The sequence below is a fragment of the Piliocolobus tephrosceles genome, unplaced genomic scaffold (genome assembly GCF_002776525.5).
Source record: "Piliocolobus tephrosceles isolate RC106 unplaced genomic scaffold, ASM277652v3 unscaffolded_110, whole genome shotgun sequence".
Taxonomy (NCBI): domain Eukaryota; kingdom Metazoa; phylum Chordata; class Mammalia; order Primates; family Cercopithecidae; genus Piliocolobus; species Piliocolobus tephrosceles.
The window spans coordinates 409,215-428,771 of record NW_022292088.1 but is presented as its reverse complement, the minus strand read 5'-3'; the positions used below and the strand labels follow the sequence as shown (position 1 = coordinate 428,771).

General features: G+C 41.0%; 2 protein-coding genes across 17 annotated transcripts in view; both read left to right on the top strand.

Annotated features, from left to right (window-relative positions):
* LOC111529180 (transmembrane protein 62) overlaps positions 1-6,842 on the top strand; it is a 44,966-nt gene extending 38,124 nt beyond the window's left edge. For 8 of the 16 annotated variants that reach the window (XM_023196077.1, XM_023196073.1, XM_023196078.1 and 5 more), the window contains 2 exons: positions 3,835-3,953; positions 5,957-6,840. In XM_023196077.1, the coding sequence (XP_023051845.1) occupies positions 3,835-3,953; positions 5,957-6,283 (446 nt within the window). In that variant the 3' untranslated portion in view covers positions 6,284-6,840. Of the gene's footprint in view, positions 1-1,200; positions 1,306-3,834; positions 3,954-5,956 lie in introns of all 16 variants that reach the window. The other 8 variants (XM_023196075.1, XM_023196068.1, XM_023196074.1 and 5 more) reach the window with 2 other exon arrangements.
* A 59-nt stretch (positions 6,843-6,901) lies between these two features.
* On the top strand, positions 6,902-18,765 carry LOC113219869 (cyclin-D1-binding protein 1-like). The gene is made up of 11 exons (XM_026447936.1): positions 6,902-7,300; positions 7,490-7,549; positions 7,830-7,909; positions 10,993-11,074; positions 11,849-11,945; positions 12,119-12,192; positions 12,774-12,850; positions 13,511-13,791; positions 15,180-15,240; positions 17,141-17,187; positions 17,453-18,765. Exons 1-11 carry the CDS (start codon positions 6,991-6,993, stop codon positions 17,565-17,567), a joined length of 1,284 nt encoding a protein of 427 aa, XP_026303721.1. The 5' UTR covers positions 6,902-6,990; the 3' UTR covers positions 17,568-18,765.
* The last annotated feature ends 792 nt before the right edge of the window (positions 18,766-19,557 follow it).

Here is a 19,557-nt window from a genome sequence, read left to right as displayed (position 1 = left end):
TATCTGAATATGTAGGCTAATACTTTGAGAAGTACAGACTAGAACAAAAAAGAAGCTGAGAGAGTAACACACAAAGTAGGAAAGGTCATGCATTATTAGGCTTGGCATAAAATTAAGTGTTAGGCTGAGCAAGGTTATCAGTATAAAATGAATGTGCTGGTCTTTTAGCAAAGACATGACTTATTTAACTTACATTGAACTGTCTTTCACTGGGACTAGTTCTTTAAATATTTTTTACCAGTAGTGTTGCTTAGTGTACACTGAGCTTCCTTTCATAGTCCTCAGCTGACTGGTTTATGATCAGCCACATGCATGGGTGACATGGCTGGCTGGGGCTGAGGATCCGTGGTACTGTAGACTGTGGCTGCAGAATGGAGCTTCTCTGAGTCAAGCCCTTACACTTGGGCTCTTTGTCACTGTATTTTAAAAGCATGCTAATTTGGAAAGTTTAGGGAAACTTTTCAATTGGAGTAAGAGGTTAGCTATGAGTTAAGAACTGTATAATGTACAGGAAAGGACTATTTTTGGACAGATATTCATATCTATGATTAGAATGAGGATATTTTGATATTTCTTTTAATTTACTTTTGAAATACTTTGATACACCTTTTTGAAGTTTGTATTTTTGGACACTAAATTCCATAGAAAACAGAGACTTGATCATCCTTTGAACAAACCACTATCTTTCAAACCTAGCTCTCAGGGAGGCAGAGGCGGGAGGATAGCTTGAGCCCGAGAGTTTGAGACCTGCCTGGGCAATATAGCGAGACCCCATTCTCCACAAAAAGGAAGAAAAAAAAAAAGACAAGATAAAATATAGTATGCTTCTCTGGTAGGTGTATCCATTGTTTTTGGTTATTATATATATCTATATATGTGTGTGTACATATATGTGCACATATATGAGTTTGATATATTGTGATATATATAAATATAACAATTATATATCTTATGATATATATAAAATGTCTCACAACTACACCATTTCCTCGAACTCTGCCTTCTGCAATTCTAAGTGAACTGTCTCACCAGGATTCCTGCCAAATTCTGAATTTAAAGTGGTGTCATCTTTATAGTTACCATCTAACAAAGGATTTGCTGAATATATGGTAGATAGCCCATGAAAGTCTTCTAGAAAATGTCATAAAGAAACTGAACTTTGCATGTGTTCACTGAATTTTTCAACTTTATGTTTTTTAGAACCTTCAGGGTTTATAAATCTGACCTCATTTTCTCTTCATGTCTTGAGCAAAATAAACATCTTCTACTATTCTGTGTTGTTGTTGACACTATATACAGTGCTGGGTAAGTAAATTAGTACAGATTGTGGGGAATTTTTGCCAAGGAATATATTAACAATTTTGACAACAGAATTAGACTCTTGAGGGTATAACAAATGGCTCTCATGGATTCTTCATAAATCATTTTCTGGGGCACGGTTTTGGAAAATAAAGCTCGTGCCTAACATGTTTAAAGGACATTTAGTTAACACCAAGTTAACTTAAGGGTGCTGAGAAGACTGCTACAGAATTAGTATTTGTGTAGAAACATAATAGAAGCTGAAATAGCACCTCCTTAGAGAAACCTTTGTCTGTCTTAAAGTTTTAGTCTATATCTCATCACACTTTTTATTTCCATCATTACCTTTATCAGAATTTATACTTCTGTGTTTATTATCTATTTCCTCATTAAAATATTCACTGGTAGGTGGGTACGGTGGCTCATGCCTGTAGTTCCAGCTACTCGGGGGCTGAGGCGAGAGGACTGCTTGAGCCCAGGAGGTCAAATCCAGCCTGAGCAACACAACAAGATACCATCTCAAAAAAAAAAAAAAAGTATATATATCTATCCATTGGTATTTTGCCTATTTTGCTTAGTGTGTAGTTCATTGAATATTTACTAATGTGTGGCTCTCAAAAATTCAGGTCAAAAAAGAGAGAAGCTGAGATGAGCAATAGTTCAGGCATATCTGCACTCTTCTGTTGTATTATTATACCCAGTACTATCATGTGGTATATGACAACATTTCAGTCAACAAGGGACCCCATATACAGTGGCGGTCCCATAAGACTATAGTGGATTTGGAGGTATATAGTAGACTACATCATGTAGGTTCGTGTATGACATGTAAGGACAAAATTGCCTAAGGACACATCTCTCAGAATGCATCCTCATGGTTAAGCAATGCATGACTGTACTTACAAAGTCACTTAGCCACAGTTATTAAAAGCAGAAATCCCCGTAAATCTCTTTTAGACTTTTGTGCTCATGTTTCTTAGTGACTAAAAGTCAATTAGGAGTACATTAGCCTGTTTGTTGCCTAGTCTTAGTCTTTTACACTTCTATCCTCCCTTTAAACTTTGCTCATTAGTAACTCCCACCAGAGAACAAATGAAAATGTAACACTTTATGATTCTGTGTAAGCTATGGCAGATCACCTCTGGAGGTAAGTTCTCTTGTTACAAGATAGGTTGAAGCTGTTTTTGACACTTGTCTTACACAATGAGGTAAAGCAAGTAATTTGGTTCCTGGGCTGTAAAACAAAACAAAACAAAATACATTAATAGGGAAGAATTGTTCCATTCAAAAAGTTGAAACCTGAAGAGAAAGCACCTTTTTAGACTCATATGTCTTTAATGCAGTTTATATAAAGAATATCTGAGAAAATTGCCTCTGACTTTATAAAGCTGAACCCTATTCTTGCCAGCAAATGATGGTATTTGCATTTTTTTTTTTTTTTTTTTTTTTTTTGAGATATAGTCTCGCTTTGTTGCCCAGGCTGGAGTGCAGTGGTACAATCTTGGCTCACTGCAGCCTCTACCTCCCGGGTTCAAGCCATTCTCCTACCTCAGCCTCCCGAGTAGCTGGCATTACAGGCGTGTTCCACCACACTTGGCTAATTTTTGTATTTTTAGTAGAGACAGGATTTCACCATGTTGGCCAGGCTGGTCTTGAACCCTGATCTCAGGTGATCGACCCGCCTTGGCCTCCCAAAGTGCTGGGATTACAGGCATGAGCCACCCTGCCTGGCCTAGTATTTGCATTTTGAGAAGGTAGGTCTAACTGTCCCTTATCACTCTTGACAAACACTTGATACTCTTACATAAACCAGCACACTTACAAGACAAAATGACAATAATAATAATAATAATAATAATAATAATAATAATAATAATACCTAGAAACTCACACACTGAGAAGGGGGCAGTAAATAATAATAGAGAGGAGAGAAAAGTCAGCATGGCATTCTAGATGAGAAAACTGAAGCAAGTTCAACTTTCTACATGGTAACTGTGATTATGTAGTTGATATACAAAGTAATGACTGTGGGCCTTCAAGAAGAGGTTAAAATACATTCATTATATTAATGAGTGCATCTTAGAAAGATTTCTTTCAAAAGGTAGTTGAAATTTTTTTGCTTTAAGGAGTAATTCTCAATCATCTGGAAATTTAACTGCTGTGGAATACCTCTTTACCTCTTAAAGGAAATGTTAATGCATTATATTGAGGTTATTATTGCAACGGAATTTTCAAAAATGTGAGTGTGCTTTTTTTTTGTTTCTAGAATCTATAAGACACATATCTGTTCCAGGTATAGTGTCTACTAAGACAATTTCATAATCCAAAAAATATGGAGTAAAGGAGCAAATAGTTGGTTAGCAAGGATATCGAGTGCAACATAGAGATTAACAAAGAGGAAAGGCTATGAAATAAAATACTTATAGATGGCTAGTCCCATATATTTGCATTATTCCTATAAATGCATCTCATGATATATGTAATCAGAGTTATAGTTATTTAATCTCCTCCTTTTTTGTCCATTGCCTCTTTTAGGTCCATGGTTTTTTGGTGAAATCATTGATGGCAAATTGGGTTGCTGCTTTTCCTTTGGGATATTTGTTAATGGACATTTCCTACAAGGCAGCATAACATTTATAATTGGAATTCTCCAGGTAAGAAGTCAGAAAGGCAATTTAAGAACATTTTGGCCTTGTCGGACTAATTGCATAACAGTTATGAATTAAATCCAAAATCCAAAATTAAGTACCATAGATCATCTTTCCTACTTTACTTGCAGGGGAGTCTTTAATAAAAGCTTCATTTGCTTTTAAAGTGCTTCCTAAACTCCTTCTACCACTGTCGTGTAAACATCTAAAATACATTTTTTATTCCCCGAGACAGCATTGCGCCGTCGCCCAGGCTGGAGCACAGTGATGCAATCTCGGCTCACTGCAGCCTCTGCCTCTTGGGTTCCAATGCATTTCTTGCCTCAGCCTCCTGTGTAGCTGGGATTACAGGCATGTGCCACCATGCCCGGCTAATTTTTGCATTTTTAGTAGAGATGGGGTTTCACCATGTTGGCCAGGCTGGCCTCTAACTCCTGACCTCAGGTGATCCGCCCGTGTCGGCCTCCCAAAGTGCTGGGATTACAGGTGTGAGCCACTGTGCCCGGCCTCATTTCAGTTTTCTATTGTGTAGATGGAGGCTGTCTCTAAGGAACTCTCTCATACCAAATGAATCCTGAGCCTTACCAAAAGGCAGGGTTTTTTCCTTTGTAAATGTTTACATTCATATTCTAATAAATAGTACACTAATAATGGATTTTATGTATCATCCAGACCCATGACTCCCAAATCTATATCTCTGATCTTGACCTCTTCTCTGCACTTCAAGTGCATCTATATCCAATGGCCACAGATGTCTAACGGGCATCTCAACTTCATATGATGTCTCTCTAATAGGAACATTATTTCCACCCCAAACCTGTTCCTCTGTTTTTCCAGTTTTAATAAATGACTCCACCATTCACCTGATTTCTCCAAGATATATCCTCAATTATTCCCTTTCCTTCATACCCTGTATCTATTTCACCAGCAAGCTCTACCTTATTTGATCTGCTTCCAGTGCATATCTTGAATCCATCCACTTCTCTCTATTTCTGTTACCCTAATCTAAATTGTAATTATTTCTTGCCTGGGTCTTCTCCCTGATATTCTTGCCTGCTTGCTCTCAGTTTAATACCGAGCATCCAGCGTGCTCTTTTAAAAACTTTACAGTCAGCTCACTTACTTTTCAGCTTGAAATGCTTTGAAGCAGAGCAGTGATCTGGGTCCTGCCGACTGCCCCAATTTCCACCTGGCTTATGCTCTGCATGCACTTCCTTAAAGAGGCCAAGACCTCTCCCATCTCTGGGCTTTTCATTTGTTCCTTCTGCCTAGAATGCACTTCCCTCCACTGATTTATTCCTGTCCTGGCCTCTGAGAGCCTTTCTCCCCATTATCTTCTTATGACCCAGTTCTTTCCTTCATTGAACTAATCACAATCTGTAATTATATTTTTTGGGTTTTTTTTTGGTCTTTGTCTTCTCCCTGTTAGAACGTTAGCTCTATGACAGACCTTTTCTAACTTGTTTGCCATTGTGTCCCTAACTTGGAGCCTAGCTCATGCCTGCCACATAACGGGTGCTCAATAAATATTTGTTAAATGAATGAATCATACAGCAGCTCAACTTGGATTATAATTTAGATCTTCTAATTTATATTCCAGTACTTAATCACGCTACCTCAAACAAAAATGGAGATTAAAAAAATACTGACAGCCAAGCCCTCCCCTCACTCCACCAAAAAAGAGGGGTTGTTGTATGTGTGTGTATACATTTACTCAGTTCAATTCCAGCTTAACACCACTGGGTATTAACTGTGTATATGATACTGTACTACAAGTTGGGACTTCAACATAAATTAAATGATACCCGCCTCTAAGATGAATAAAAGGACGTGAGCAAATACACAACTAGCCACAAGTCAGCTGTTGTGTTATAAGCAACTGTGCTTGAAGTAAATTAGCTAACCCCAAGACAGAAAGCAGCATATTCTTAGGATCCACTAATGATGCATTATTAAGACCAAACTCTTCCAAGGACTTGGGAGTAAGCTATGGCTCTGTTCTTTTCCAGCTGGCATTTTTTAACATCCCCTTGATGGCTTACATGTGTTGGAGCTTGCTGCAGCGGTGCTTTGGTCACAACTTCAGGTCTCATCTCCATCAAAGAAAATACTTGAAAATTATGCCTGTTCACCTACTTATGCTACTGCTGTACATCTGGCAGGTTTATTCCTGCTACTTTCTTTATGCGACATACGGCACCCTAGCTTTTTTATTCTCCCCTTTGCGGACCTGGTTGACACTGCTGACACCTGTTCTCATTCGTTGTGTGTGGACACTGAACTCCGCCAAGCTTGGAGTCTTCATGGTGCAGTTAAAAAGCCACCTGAGCTCCTGAAGGCCATGTCTCACCACTGGTAGCCAGGCAGAAGCCCAGCCTGTGTCTGTAGCCCAGGCCTCTACCCCAGTAGCAGGTGGAGGGCCAGTATTGGTGGGTGAGCTTTAGGGAGCTGCTGCTCATTTGGACTCCTGGATGTTGGAGGGATTACCCACTACTGATACCTGCAGAATGGACTGCAGAAAAGTCTCAAAAATAATGCCTTTATTCCTTCCCTCCTCAAGGAGGCAAAGAGTTGATTTATCTTTGTGAAGAGAAAACCCTTATCTAGGACACCCACAGGGTAGGGGTTGGGTGTGTGTACGGGAGTGTCTGAGGCCCAGTGTGTTTTTTAGGGGTTACCCCATGTAAAGCACCTACCGCTGTGCTTGGAATTCAGCAGCTGTCAAAGGTGCAATTTCAGGGGCAGGGAACCTTTGAGGATCTGGACCCGACCCTGACCACGGCTGAGATATTAGTTCCCAGGCCTGTTTTCCCACAGGATTGTGGGCTCTCGGCTTCCTTAGTCGGAAGTGTTTTCAACTGATCAAATAAATGAATGAATGATGAATAAGAAAGACCGTGAGCCTGAGCCTTGCTCGTGTGGCCTCGCTTAAGGAGCGAGAGAAGGCGTGGCCTGACCTGGCCTCTGGGATGGTTGGTGCTGGACCTCTGGGGACAGGGCGGGGCTGGAGGAGGCGGGGCCAGGCCTGGTCTCTCATAATGGGATGGGTGGTGCTGGACCTCTGGGGGCGGGGCCGGGCCTTGGGGCGGGAGGAGGCAGGGCTGGGCCTCTGGGGCGGGGCTGGACGGCTTGTTGCCGGAAACGAGCCATTGACGCTGTGGCCCGGAAGTGGGGCGGCTGTCGCAGTGCGGCTCCGGCAGTGGCGGCGGAGGCTTGTGTTTGCGGCCTTCGGCAAGCGACCGAGATGGCGAGCGCAACTGCACCTGCAGCCGCAGCCCCCACCCTGGCTCCACCTTTGCAGCAGCTCCGGCACTTGGCGGAGGAGCTGCGGTTGCTCCTGCCTCGAGTGCGGGGTGAGCTGACGGAGTTGGAACGCGCGACGGCAGGGGCGAGATCGGGGAGAGGCCGGGCTGGGGCGGCGGCGGGGGGAGGGGCCGGGCTGGGGCGGCGGCGGGGAACCGGGCTCGGGCGAGAGAGGTAGCTCCGCTTACCTCAGCTTTTCCATTCGCCACCATTCGGCCCCCACACGCCACACCCACAAGTCGGCGAAGCCCAGGGGACCACCGAGGAGTTTAATGGAGAGATGTTCTGGAGAAGACTCAGTGAGTGCGCCTCCTGTCCGGGCTCCCCTTGCCTCAGTTCCTCCAGCATCCCGACCCCTTTCCCTCTGGCTCTCCCCCAGGGAGGGGACTGCCCTCCCCCGCTGCATCCTTTCTGTGAGATACCTTACCCACCTCAGCACCTGAGAGGGTGAACTAGAATTCTAACATCGACATTCGGGAGGTGTTTTTGAGAAGTCTCGGTCGGTAAGGGAACGCGTATCTTCCAAGTCCGTGCAGCACTAATGTATTGGCACCTGCCTTCTCTTCGGCCACCCCCCAGATGAGGCAGCTGTGACAGTATCAAGGGAAGCCACGACTCTGACCACAGTCTTCTCTCAGCTTCCACTGCCGTCTCCACAGGTGGGCTTCACTTTCCTGGACTCCTTGGGCTGCCGAGTTACACCTTAGGAATCCTCTAATTTTCTTTCCACCTTTTACACGCATGCCAGGAGATTTATTTTCTTCATCTGTCCAATGAGGTTACCGTTTTTTACTTCACAGGATTGTTGTGAAGACCGAATTGCCAAGTGCAGTTCCTGGCGCGGATTAGGCAGGTCTTATAAATATTGGTTCAATCTGAAGTTCACCCTGATTGTTTCTTTTCTGATAATTTTTAAGCACTTTTTATTTGCTGGGTGTTTTCACATACTTGTTGGCCATCTGACAGATGAGCAAGCAGGCTCAGAAGTTCAGGTTAAGATTTAAAAAAAAGCAGGGGAGCTAGAATTGAAATCAAGGTCTACTTGATGTCTAAGGTACACCTATTCTGTTATACTACATAATACCCTTTTTATATTTTTATATTTAATCAATAACATGCAGATAGTATAAAATTCAGAAGATATCAAAGTTAAGTGTGTTAAGTTTATCGTTCCATCCGCTTTCTCATTTTTGTCTCCCCCAGTTCCTTTTGCATTATTCCACATATATTCTGTGCATATATACATTCATAAACATTTATCTTGTATGTGTCAGCTTCTTTTTACACAAATGGTAAGATACCATAAACACTGTTCTGGATCTTCCTTTAAATAAATTAACAATAGAGCTTAGAAATCAACTCTTAGCAGTTACTATAAAGTTGTTCCGTTCTGTGTAATGACTGCATGGTATTCAATAGACTAGATATAAACATAATTTAACCATACTCTATGTGGACATTTAAGCTGTTTCCAACTTAGAATTACTGCAAACAATGTCGTGATGAATTACCTAATTCTGTGTATGTATGTATATCAGTAGAAAACATTCCCGGAAGTGGAATTGCTAGAACAAAGAATTTATGCGTTTTAAATATTCCTTTATTATTAAACTAATGAAAGTAAACATGTTGGCTGTGACCACGTATGCTCTATGCTTAGTTTTTCTAGAGCTATGTATCCTTAATATGGGAGTAAGAGTCTTTTAAAATGGCATATTCATTGCCTTATTTGATTTTCATAGTCAACAGTTTTAATTTCTCAGTCTACATATACAGGTGCTTGGAAAGAATATAGGTATCTTCTGCTGCATGTACCTACAGTGATAAACTCTGTCCTCCTCACATACCTTTGAGTTTGTTTGTTTGTTTGTTTGAGACAGAGTCTCACTCTGTCACTCAGGCTGAAGTGCGGTGGCAGTCTCGGCTCACTGCATCCTCTGCCTACCGGGTTCAAGCAGTTCTCCTGCCTCAGCCTCTCGAGTAGCTGGAATTACAGGCACCCGCCACCATGCCCGGCTAATTTTTGTATTTTTAGTTGAGACGGTGTTTCACCATGTTGGGCAGGCTAGTCTCGAACTCCTGACCTCAAGTGATCCGCCTACCTTGACCTCCCAAAGTGTAGGGATTACAGGCCTGAGCCACCGTGCCTGGCCTACCTTTGAGATTTGTGACGAGGAAACAAGAAGATGAATTGTATGAGAGCACTTTAAAAGATTCGTGGAAAATAGACTATTGCAAAAAGAGTAGTTAATATTATCTTATTTTTCTTATCTGCTAACCCCTTTCTTTCAAATACACTTAGGACTTGCTGCTAAAACTCACTGCAAGTAAGATATCACAAGGAGGCAGCATAGAACTGATTTTCTGTACATGCTCAGGATAGTAGTTTCACTCATAGATGAAAAATTAGAATTTGGATTTATTTGAAATATATACAAATATTCAAGTATATACATATATTCAAATAAATACGTATATGTATATATGTGTGTATATATACACATACATACACATGAATCATCATTGCCTTCTTGAGATCTCACCACTTTAGTCCTACTAAAAGATGGGTAGTTTTTGTTTTGTTTTTTTTAAATTCCAGTCTGTATGGAATGATACTTTAATAAAATGATGTGCTTGGATGTTGAATAAATGTCAAATTGCCATAAAAGTTTCTAAACACTCTCAGTCACTGTCCTTATCTCATCCCTGACTGGTCACAAACAGTTTGTAGACTGGCTCCAACCTGGACCACATTTATATAGTCTTGACTTAGAATTTAAGTCAGTTGAGGACAAGGAAGATGAGAAAGCCAGTGACCACCTAGAAGGAAAATAGTTAACATGGAGCATTGTTGAGTCCATGCTAGTTACCTTTAGTTACATATTGTGATTCTGTTAAGAGAGAGAGACCTGGTTAGTGATCTAATAACCATGGTCTGTCAGTCGGTCTGTCTGTCTGTCTATCTCTCTCTCTCCCTCTCTTTTCTGTAAAGGGCCAGTTAGTAAATATTTTAGATTTTGTAGCCAGCTACCCAACTCTGCCCTTGTAGAGCAGACACAACGACAGACATTTAAACCAATGAGTATGACTGTGTCCCAATACACTTTATTTACAAAAACAGGCAGTGGGGCCTGAGTTGGCCTGAGGACCACAGTTTGCCAACTCCTGGTCTAAGATATCATGAATATCTTGGGATACAGTGAATCAGGAATAAGTTTTTTCCTGCTGTTTCTTAATGGTTTATTGAGTTGTCAGCCCAATGTCTACTATATAGCTAAATCCTCTCTGGTATGTGGTGAGTATAGCAGAAGGCCTACCTTCATACCAGGGCTTCAGAAAATGTTTGATGATGCTGTAGAAATATCTGCCTTAGGCTGGGCACAGTGGCTTACACCTGTAATCTCAGCACTTTGGGAGGCCGAGGGAGGTGGATTGCCTGAGGTCAGGAGTTCAAGACCAGTGTGGCCAACATGGCAAAACCCCATCACTACTAAAAATACAAAAAATTAACCAGGTGTGGTGGTGGGTGCCTGTAATCCCAGCTACTTGGGAGACTGAGGCAGGAGAATTGCTTGAACCTGGGAGGTAGAGGTTGCAGTGAGTTGAGACTGTGCCATTGCACTCCAGCCTGGGTGACAGAGCGAGACTCTGTCTCAAAAGAAAGAAAAAGAAAAGAAATATCTGCTGTATTCCACAGTAAAAGGGTTGACCACTTTGATCTAATCTGTTTCCTTTTTCATAGGAAACCCAGAAGTTCTGTGAACAAGTCCATGCTGCCATCAAGGCATTTATTGCAGTGTACTGTTTGCTTCCAAAGGATCAGGGTAAGCCACATAAGTGCTGCATTTCTCATGTAGATCTTTGCTAATATTGTGGATTATGTCCTGTGACTTTTACCTTTACCCGACTTGAACATATAACTTTCTCCCATAAAATACAGTCAAGGATAATTTTGTAATGTAAGTGACTTAAATAATCAAGCCATTATTCTAAGATTCAGATGCTTTGTTCCTATGACTTCCCATCTCCCCTACCTTGCCTGACTTGTAAGGCTTTTAATTCTCACAGGCTTCTCCCTCTTCAACCCGTTTTAACACCACAGATGCCAGCTGGCTCTCAGCCCCATATGCAGGCTCAGGCCATCCTTACTTTCCTCCACCCATATTATATCTCACCCTATTTCTGAACATCTTCATAGGTTAAATGGCCTTCAGCCCTGCCTGTAGAATCATGCATTGCTTATAATCATGCCAAAATTGTAACTGAATACATGTCATGGATCTTCAGGGTTACTCAAGTGGCTTAAACTTCAAGTGTTTCATCTACAGTTGTTAAGAGATCACGGTCTTTAACGAATGAATACATGATGTCACAGAAAGATTTTGTTCCAGATCTCTTTCAAAGAAAACACTAAGGAATGGCAGGAGGGGCAAGAAAATGCCATGGGGATATAAGTAAGACCTGAGTTTTGTGTTAGCATGTAGGTTAAAGCATGTGGGTGTACGTTACCTTATAGTTCTGTAATGCTTAGACTCAGGAAAGCAGATGGTGCTTCTGAAAAGAACACCAGGCTGCTTATTCTTTGGGTTTGGCCACAGGGATCACCCTGCGAAAGCTGGTACGGGGCGCCACCCTGGACATCGTGGATGGCATGGCTCAGCTCGTGGAAGTACTTTCCATCACTCCAACTCAGAGGTAGTGATGCCACAGTTTAGGTTATCAGTTATTGGGGTTCCTTGCCTAAGAGGGGAAAAACTCATTTTAACAGCAAAGTTACTGACAGCTGAGAGTAATGACCAGCAGGAAGGAGCTTTTTAGGAGACAGGAACCTAGGTTATTAATTTATCCTTACTGATTTCTTTCCCCAGCCCTGAGAACAATGACCTTATTTCCTACATCAGTGTCTGGGTTGCATGCCAGCAGATGCCTCGGATGCCAAGAGGTGAGTGAAAGTGGGAAGTGGGCCGTGTCTGCTGCCCAAAGCAGAGAGACCTCTCCTGTTTAGCTTCCAGCTTTGTGACATATATGTATTTGAATTTATATACACAGTCTGGTGAAATATATATATTTTATTATCAAAATTAATAGGTAGGTATTAATACTTTTTGTCATTCTCTAGTTCTCATACTTCTAAATTCCACTCCCCTTTGCTGTGGCTCTGTCTCTTGTTGAACAAATATGGTTTGTTTTCCTAGTCCTACCCCAAGAGTAGTATCATGGAGCACACCGAAGCAGTTACGAGGTAGAGACAGCTAAGCCAAAACGGTGGTTGTCCAAGAGGACCATGATGATAAACATCATGTGACCATTTTATTTCTTCTTGTGGTGAATAAAATACAAGCTTTTTAAACCCCTGTCTAGATACCAGGGGATGTAGTGAGAAGAATTTTTTATTAAACCACCACCCTTGTCAACCGTCTTTGGCACTCCCTTCAGTAGGAACGATGTGGTTGTTCCTTGCAGCCTTAAGAAAATTCTTGGGGTTTTCCTCTAATTCTAGTGCTTCTGATTTTTCACTCATAGATAACAAAGCTGCAGCTCTTTTGATGCTGACCAAGAACGTGGATTTTGTGAAGGATGCACATGAAGAAATGCAGCGGGTGAGGGGACCTCCGTCATTGGAAGGCATCTGCTTGACTAGTAGATGAGAATTAATTATAAAGAGAGATTTCCTGAGCATAGATTTCCTGAGCCAGATAGGTCCCCTTCTCACTACTGTCCTCTGTCTTCCATCTCCCACTCCTTGTTAGAGTGTGATGTACTATCACCCCTCTCCGTTCCCTTACTGGACAAGGAGAGCGAGAAACAGGGTTTATGAAATGATTCTACTCTGCAGCCGTTAGTGAAGTGGCTGGCTAAGGTTTTTTTTTTTTTTTTTTTTGAGATGGAGTCTTGCTCTATCGCCCAGGCTGGAATGCCGTGGTGCGATCTCAGCTCACTGCAAGCTCCGCTTCCTGGGTTCATGCCATTCTCCTGCCTCAGCCTCCCAAGCAGCTGGGACTACAGGTGCCCGCCACCACGCCTGGCTAATTTTTGTATTTTTAGTAGAGACGGGGTTTCACCGTGTTAGCCAGGATAGTCTCAATCTCCTGACCTCGTGATCTGCCCGCCTCGGCCTCCCAAAGTGCTGGGATTACAGGTGTGAGCCACCGCGCCCGGCCCGGCTAAGGTTTTTGGACAACTAAGGCACGGTGGTAAAAGTGTAATAGGCCCCTTTTTTTTTTTTTTTTTGCATTCACATACATCATGGTATGTCTTAGGCTATGGAAGAATGCGACCCTTACTCTGGCCTCTTGAATGATACTGACGAGAACAACTCTGACAACCACAATGATGAGGATGATGTGTTGGGGTTTCCAAGCAATCGGGACTTGTATTGGTCAGAGGATGATGAAGAGCTCATAATCCGCTGCCTTGCACTGGTGATAGCATCCAAAGCCTGCCTGAAGAAAATTCGGATCTTAGTGGCAGAGAATGGGAAGAAGGATCAGGTGGCACAGCTGGACGACATTGTGGATATTTCTGACGAAATCAGCCCTAGGTAAGCGTGATCTCCACTCGAAACATCTGAGCAGCAGCTTTCTGATCTCAATTTGTACTGGGAAAACAAGGTTTTCCAGTTTTTTTATATTTTGAAATTTTTCAGACCTATAGGAAAGTTAAAAAAGTACCTTCGGTGAACACTCCTACATCCTTCTATTAGATTCGCCTATTGTTCACATTTTTTTCCTACATTGGTTGATTTCTCAGACAGATGTTTCATATTCATTCCAGAATGTTTTGAGAGTAAATTGCAGACAGCAATGACATTTCTCCCCTAAATACTTCAGTATGTATCTCCTGAAATGCTCTTATTCCTCCTCCACATCCAAGATGTGGGTTATCACATCCAAGAAATTTGACATTGAATATAATAATATTATCTAATATTCAGATTTCTCCAATTGTCTCTATCTAAAATGTCATATAAATTCAGGGTTCTGTCAAGGTCCTACATTGCATTTAATTGTCATCTCTTTAGTCTCTTGAAATCTAGAACAGTTCCTTTGTAATCTTTTTTTAAAAAATCAACATTTTAAAAAGAAACCAGGTCAGTTGTCTCATAAAATATCCAACAACCTGGATTCATGAGATGGTTCTCATTTTTGCAAGAATATCGTATAATTGAGTGTTTTATACATCTCCTTTATCATATTAGGGAGGCACATGGTGTTGGTTTGCCTCCTTATTGGTGGTACTAAATTTGATCACTTAAAGTGGTGCTTACTTTAGTAAAGTTATATTTTACTCTAATTTTAGCTTCCATTGATGACCTGCCTGCCTGTATTAGTTATTAAACTGATGTTTTCATATCCTCACATTTTTGACTAAATTGATCATGCACCCTACTATGAACCAAGGGAATTTTTCCCCCCAACTTCCTAGTGAAATGGGGTATGTGTGTTTCAATAAAGACTGGTTGAAGGCCGGGCATGGTGGCTCAAGCCTGTAATCCCAGCACTTTGGGAGGCCGAGACGGGCGGATAACGAGGTCAGGAGATCGAGACCATCCTGGCTAACACGGTGAAACCCTGTCTCTACTAAAAATACAAAAAACTAGCCGGGCGAGGTGGCAGGCGCCTGTAGTCCCAGCTACTCCGGAGGCTGAGGCAGGAGAATGGCATAAACCCGGGAGGCGGAGCTTGCAGTGAGCTGAGATCCGGCCACTGCACTCCAGCCCAGGCGACAGAGCAAGACTCCGTCTCAAAAAAAAAAAAAAAAAAAGACTGGTTGAACTCATTCTGTATTGGTTGCTCAGTTGCCCAATTTTAAAAACTGACAGGCATTTCTGTGACAGTGTCTTACTGTTGACATCCATAGTTGTGTACTAGAAACAACCTGGCTGTGTTTCTTTTTTTGTTAATGATTACTTTTGTTTTCTGCTCTTAGTGTGAATGATTTGGCTCTGAGCATATATCCACCTATGTGTCACCTGACCGTGCGAATCAATGTAAGTACTGGCTTTGAGGGAATAGCTACAGACCTAATGGGTGGAACTTCACTAATCACTAGTATTTCCTCTAAGCTATAGGGTACATATTTATTTGTCACATTTGGATGCAAGTACAACAGTAATGTCACAGTTCTTGCATGTGTTTGGGGTTGATAAATATTTGCTGAAGTTGAATTATAATAGCCATGAGCTTTGATAGTTCTCTCTTCCATAATCACCTGGGTAATCATTTAGAAAAGCCCAAAGGCCTTAGAAAATGCTGCTTTAAGGCTGGGCGTGGTAGCTCACACCTGTAATCCCAGCACTCTGGGAGGCTGAGACCGGTGGATCACCTGAGGTCAGGAGTTGAGACCAGCCTGGCCAACATGGCAAAACCTTGTCTCTACTAAGAATACAAGGCCAGGCGCAGTGGCTCACGCCTATAATCCCAGCACTTTAGGAGGCCGAGGTGGGCGGATCACGAGGTCAGGATATTGAGACCATCCTGGCTAACATGGTGAAACCCCATCTCTACTAAAAATACAAAAAATCAGCCAGGCGTGGTGGCGGCACCTGTAGTCCCAGCTGCTCGGGAGGCTGAGGCAGGAGAATGGCGTGAACCCGTGAGGCGGAGATTATAGTGAGCCAAGATCACGCCACTGCACTCCAGCCTGGGCTACAGAGCGAGACTCCATCTCAAAAAAAAAAAAAAAGAATACAAAAATTAGCCGGGCATCATGCGCCTGTAATCCCAGCTAACTCGGGAGGCTGAGGCAAGAGAATCACTTGAACCCGGGAAGTGGAAGTTGCAGTAAGTCGAGATCGCGCTACTGCACTCCAGCCTGGGCAACAGAGCAAGACTCTGTCTCAAAAAAAAAAATAGAAAATGCTTCTTTGAAAAGAAAGTCTTAATTACAGAGTAATTTAGGAACTTCTCAACCTGAAGTCACAAGTTTCTAATTTCTAGACTAGGCAGCAATTACATTGAACTCTAGCTGTTCATGAAGTAGCTGGCTGAGGTCACAAGTTTCTAATTTCTAGTCGAGGCAGAAATAAGTGTTCCAGAAACATACTCTATTCTAATACAAACAGTGTGATTTAACCATGGAGAGTCAAGTTTCTTATAAAAATCTGATTTTGTTGTATTCTTTGAAGTGCTGTGCCCTTTGCTAGAGAGACTTCTGTTCTCTCTAATGTTATTGGCAAGAGCAGTAAAACTGCCAAATAGCTTATACTTTACAATCAAACGTATCAATTCTAGTAATAACTGATAAATTGAATAATGGAAATTAGATTCATCAGAAGTGTCTTCATGATGTACAAACACCTTGAAGTAGAATAGGATCCTTTTGGGCATTAACTTTTTTGGCATTAACTTTTAAAAAATTGACTTCCTAAGAAACAAATGTTTTTAGCAATATGCCTAGTCAGCTATCCCAAACACAGTATCTGCTCTAGCAATTTTAAAATGTGTACTGCATATGCATCTTATATGTATTGATATTTTATATTAAACGTCTCCATGTTATCCTTATATTGGTGTTCTTAAAATTCTTTATGCGTTTTTTTTTTTTTTTTTTTAAAGGAGCCTTAGTCATTTCTGCTTTATATTTTGAGCTATCAGCATTTGGGACCAATTCAGGTTACATTTTCCTTTTTCTGTCCTTTTTTAAATTGAAAATATTTTAGATCTAAAAAATTTGTTAAAATGTTATAGCAATGGTATTAACAAGATCTTGCTAAATGAAAAGAACCCGTATTCCTGCCACCCTAACCTAATCAGCATTTTTAAGTTTTGCATACGTCCTTCAGATTCTTTTTCTAAATAATGTTTTTATTACTTGGGTTTTTTAAAATATTTGAGCTCACCTTTTTATGGTAAGGCTCAGGGTGAATAACTTCGGTGTTTCTTTTCTAGTCTGCAAAACTTGTATCTGTTTTAAAGAAGGCACTTGAAATTACAAAGTAAGTACGAAGACTTCTCAGATAGCTTTTTGAGAGTAAAACGGAACTCCTGTCCAGACATTCTCAACTCCCTAGCCCCCATTTCAAGGAGTGGGAAAGGGTGGGTGTGGGATTTTCTTTCAACTTCAGTTGTGGGGCAGCTGAGATTCTGCAAAGAAGCTTCCCTTTAAAAAAATTGTAGTTTTCCCTGCGCTCCCTCCTGAGGGTAGGTTTTCCCTTGATGCCCTAGTAAGTTTAACTTGTTTCTTTCCTATTCTATTCTCAGAGCAAGTCATGTGAACCCTCAGCCGGGAGATAGTTGGATCCCTTTACTTATTAATGCCATTGATCATTTCATGAATAGAATCAAGGAGCTCACTCGGAGTGAACTTGAATTATGACTTTTCAGGCTCATTTGTACTCTCTTCTCCGCCTCTCACCATCATGGTCAAGCTCTGATGTCTGCTTTTAAAATGGAGCTAGAATGCTTGCTGGATTGAAAGTGAGTGCCTGTCTATATTTAGCAAGAGACACTATTACCGAAGATTGTTGGTTAGGCCAGGTTGGCACCTATTTATAAACCATATGCATGTAATATATTTTTCTGTGCTATATATGAAAAATAATTGCATGATTTCTCATTCTTGAGTCATTTCTCAGAGATTCCTAGGAAAGCTGCCTTATTCTCTTTTTACAGTAAAGTGTGTTGTTTTCATTGTAAAGATGTTGATGGTCTCAATAAAATGCTAACTTGCCAGTGATTAAACGAGTGCCCTTCAAAAATGTCTTTTTTTACCAGAAATACAGTGGATTGAGACTAGAACATTGCTTTCATTTAGGTTTGTAGGTTTAAAAATCTGATTCTGATCAGAAGTATATTTAGAATAAAACACTTTATTTATAAAAGATTACTCCAAAATTCATCTTAGTATTTCACCATGTGATATATTATTATCAGCAAGTCCTTCTGAATATTATCCCAGATTATCTGAAGATTACTCCCTGTCTCACAAATATATTGGCATTGAGCTCATTTGTTACGTTTGCCCACCTTATTGAACAGATTTATTTTCTTTATACCTACTTGTGTTGTCTGTTATGTGTGTCCCTAAATGTAAATACCAAATTTTTATAAATTAAAATTTTTTAGAGTATTAGAGATTGTATGTAATTTTAAGGGCCTTTTCAGTTCATCCCTTTGCAAAACCATCACCACTTAATTGTACTTTTGCATCGGTCTAGAAGACTGCATATTGGAAAGCAGCGTAAACCTGTAATGATGTATATTCTGGTGAGCTGAATAGGGCCTTATGCATGTCCTGCAGGTCTCCGCCACCTCTCATGCCCATCATCTTCCTTCTGTAGGTGTAATTCATCACATATGCCTTTCTGCCCTCTTTAGATATAATCAGCAACAGCAATCATTCTTTAAGTGACTAATGTATACTTGGGGTTGAAATTCTTTAAGCCAAATGAGTTTTAATTGACTGTTTTGAAGTGCCATTTTGTACTGTTAACAAGTGTCATAAAGGGAAGGAACTAGAATCAAACTGATAGAGTGCCAAGGCAACAAAATAACATAAACAAAATAACTTTGTACAACAGGAGACTAGTTCTTTTATCCTTTCATATACAGCCTATGTTTTATATACTTTTATAGTTCTCTGCTGGACCAAATTCATGTTATTAACATCAGACTTTAATTGTGGGATACTTAATGAATATAGAACACTAATATAAAGACCTATCTATAGCTGAATTTTTCTTTCAGGTCCTATATTGTATAACATTGTTCAGTCATGTTTGGATCTTTAAGGATAATGATCAGGGAAAGCATTGATCAATGTAAAATTTTTTATTTTTATTTTTGAGATGGAGTCTCACTCTGTCCCCCAAGCTGGAGTGCAGTGGCGCAATCTCAGCTCACTGCAGCCTCCGCCTCCCAGGTTCTCAAGCGATTCTCTGGCTTCAGCCTCCAAGTAGCTGGGACTACAGATGCACACCACCATGCCCAGCTAATTTTTGTGTTTTTAGTAGAGATGGGGTTTCACCATGTTGGCCAGGCTGGTCTCGAACTCCTAACCTCAGGTGATCTGCCCATGTCAGCCTCCCAAAGTGCTGGGATTACAGGTGTGAACCACCGAGCCCAGCTTGATCAATGTAATTTTGAGAGTACCTAAAAATTCCATTTTGGGATAATATCCCACTTCATCAGAAATATAAGAATGATTTAAGTGTTAGATCCTTTCACTTACCTGTAAGTTACGAATGTATTAATGAGCAGTAAAATGGTTGCGAAAAACCTGAACCTGAACAATCTGAATGTACTCTTTAAAGGTAACTGAGTACCTTTTCAAAGGCTTCTTTTTGTCATTTCAGCCCAGTAGTGTC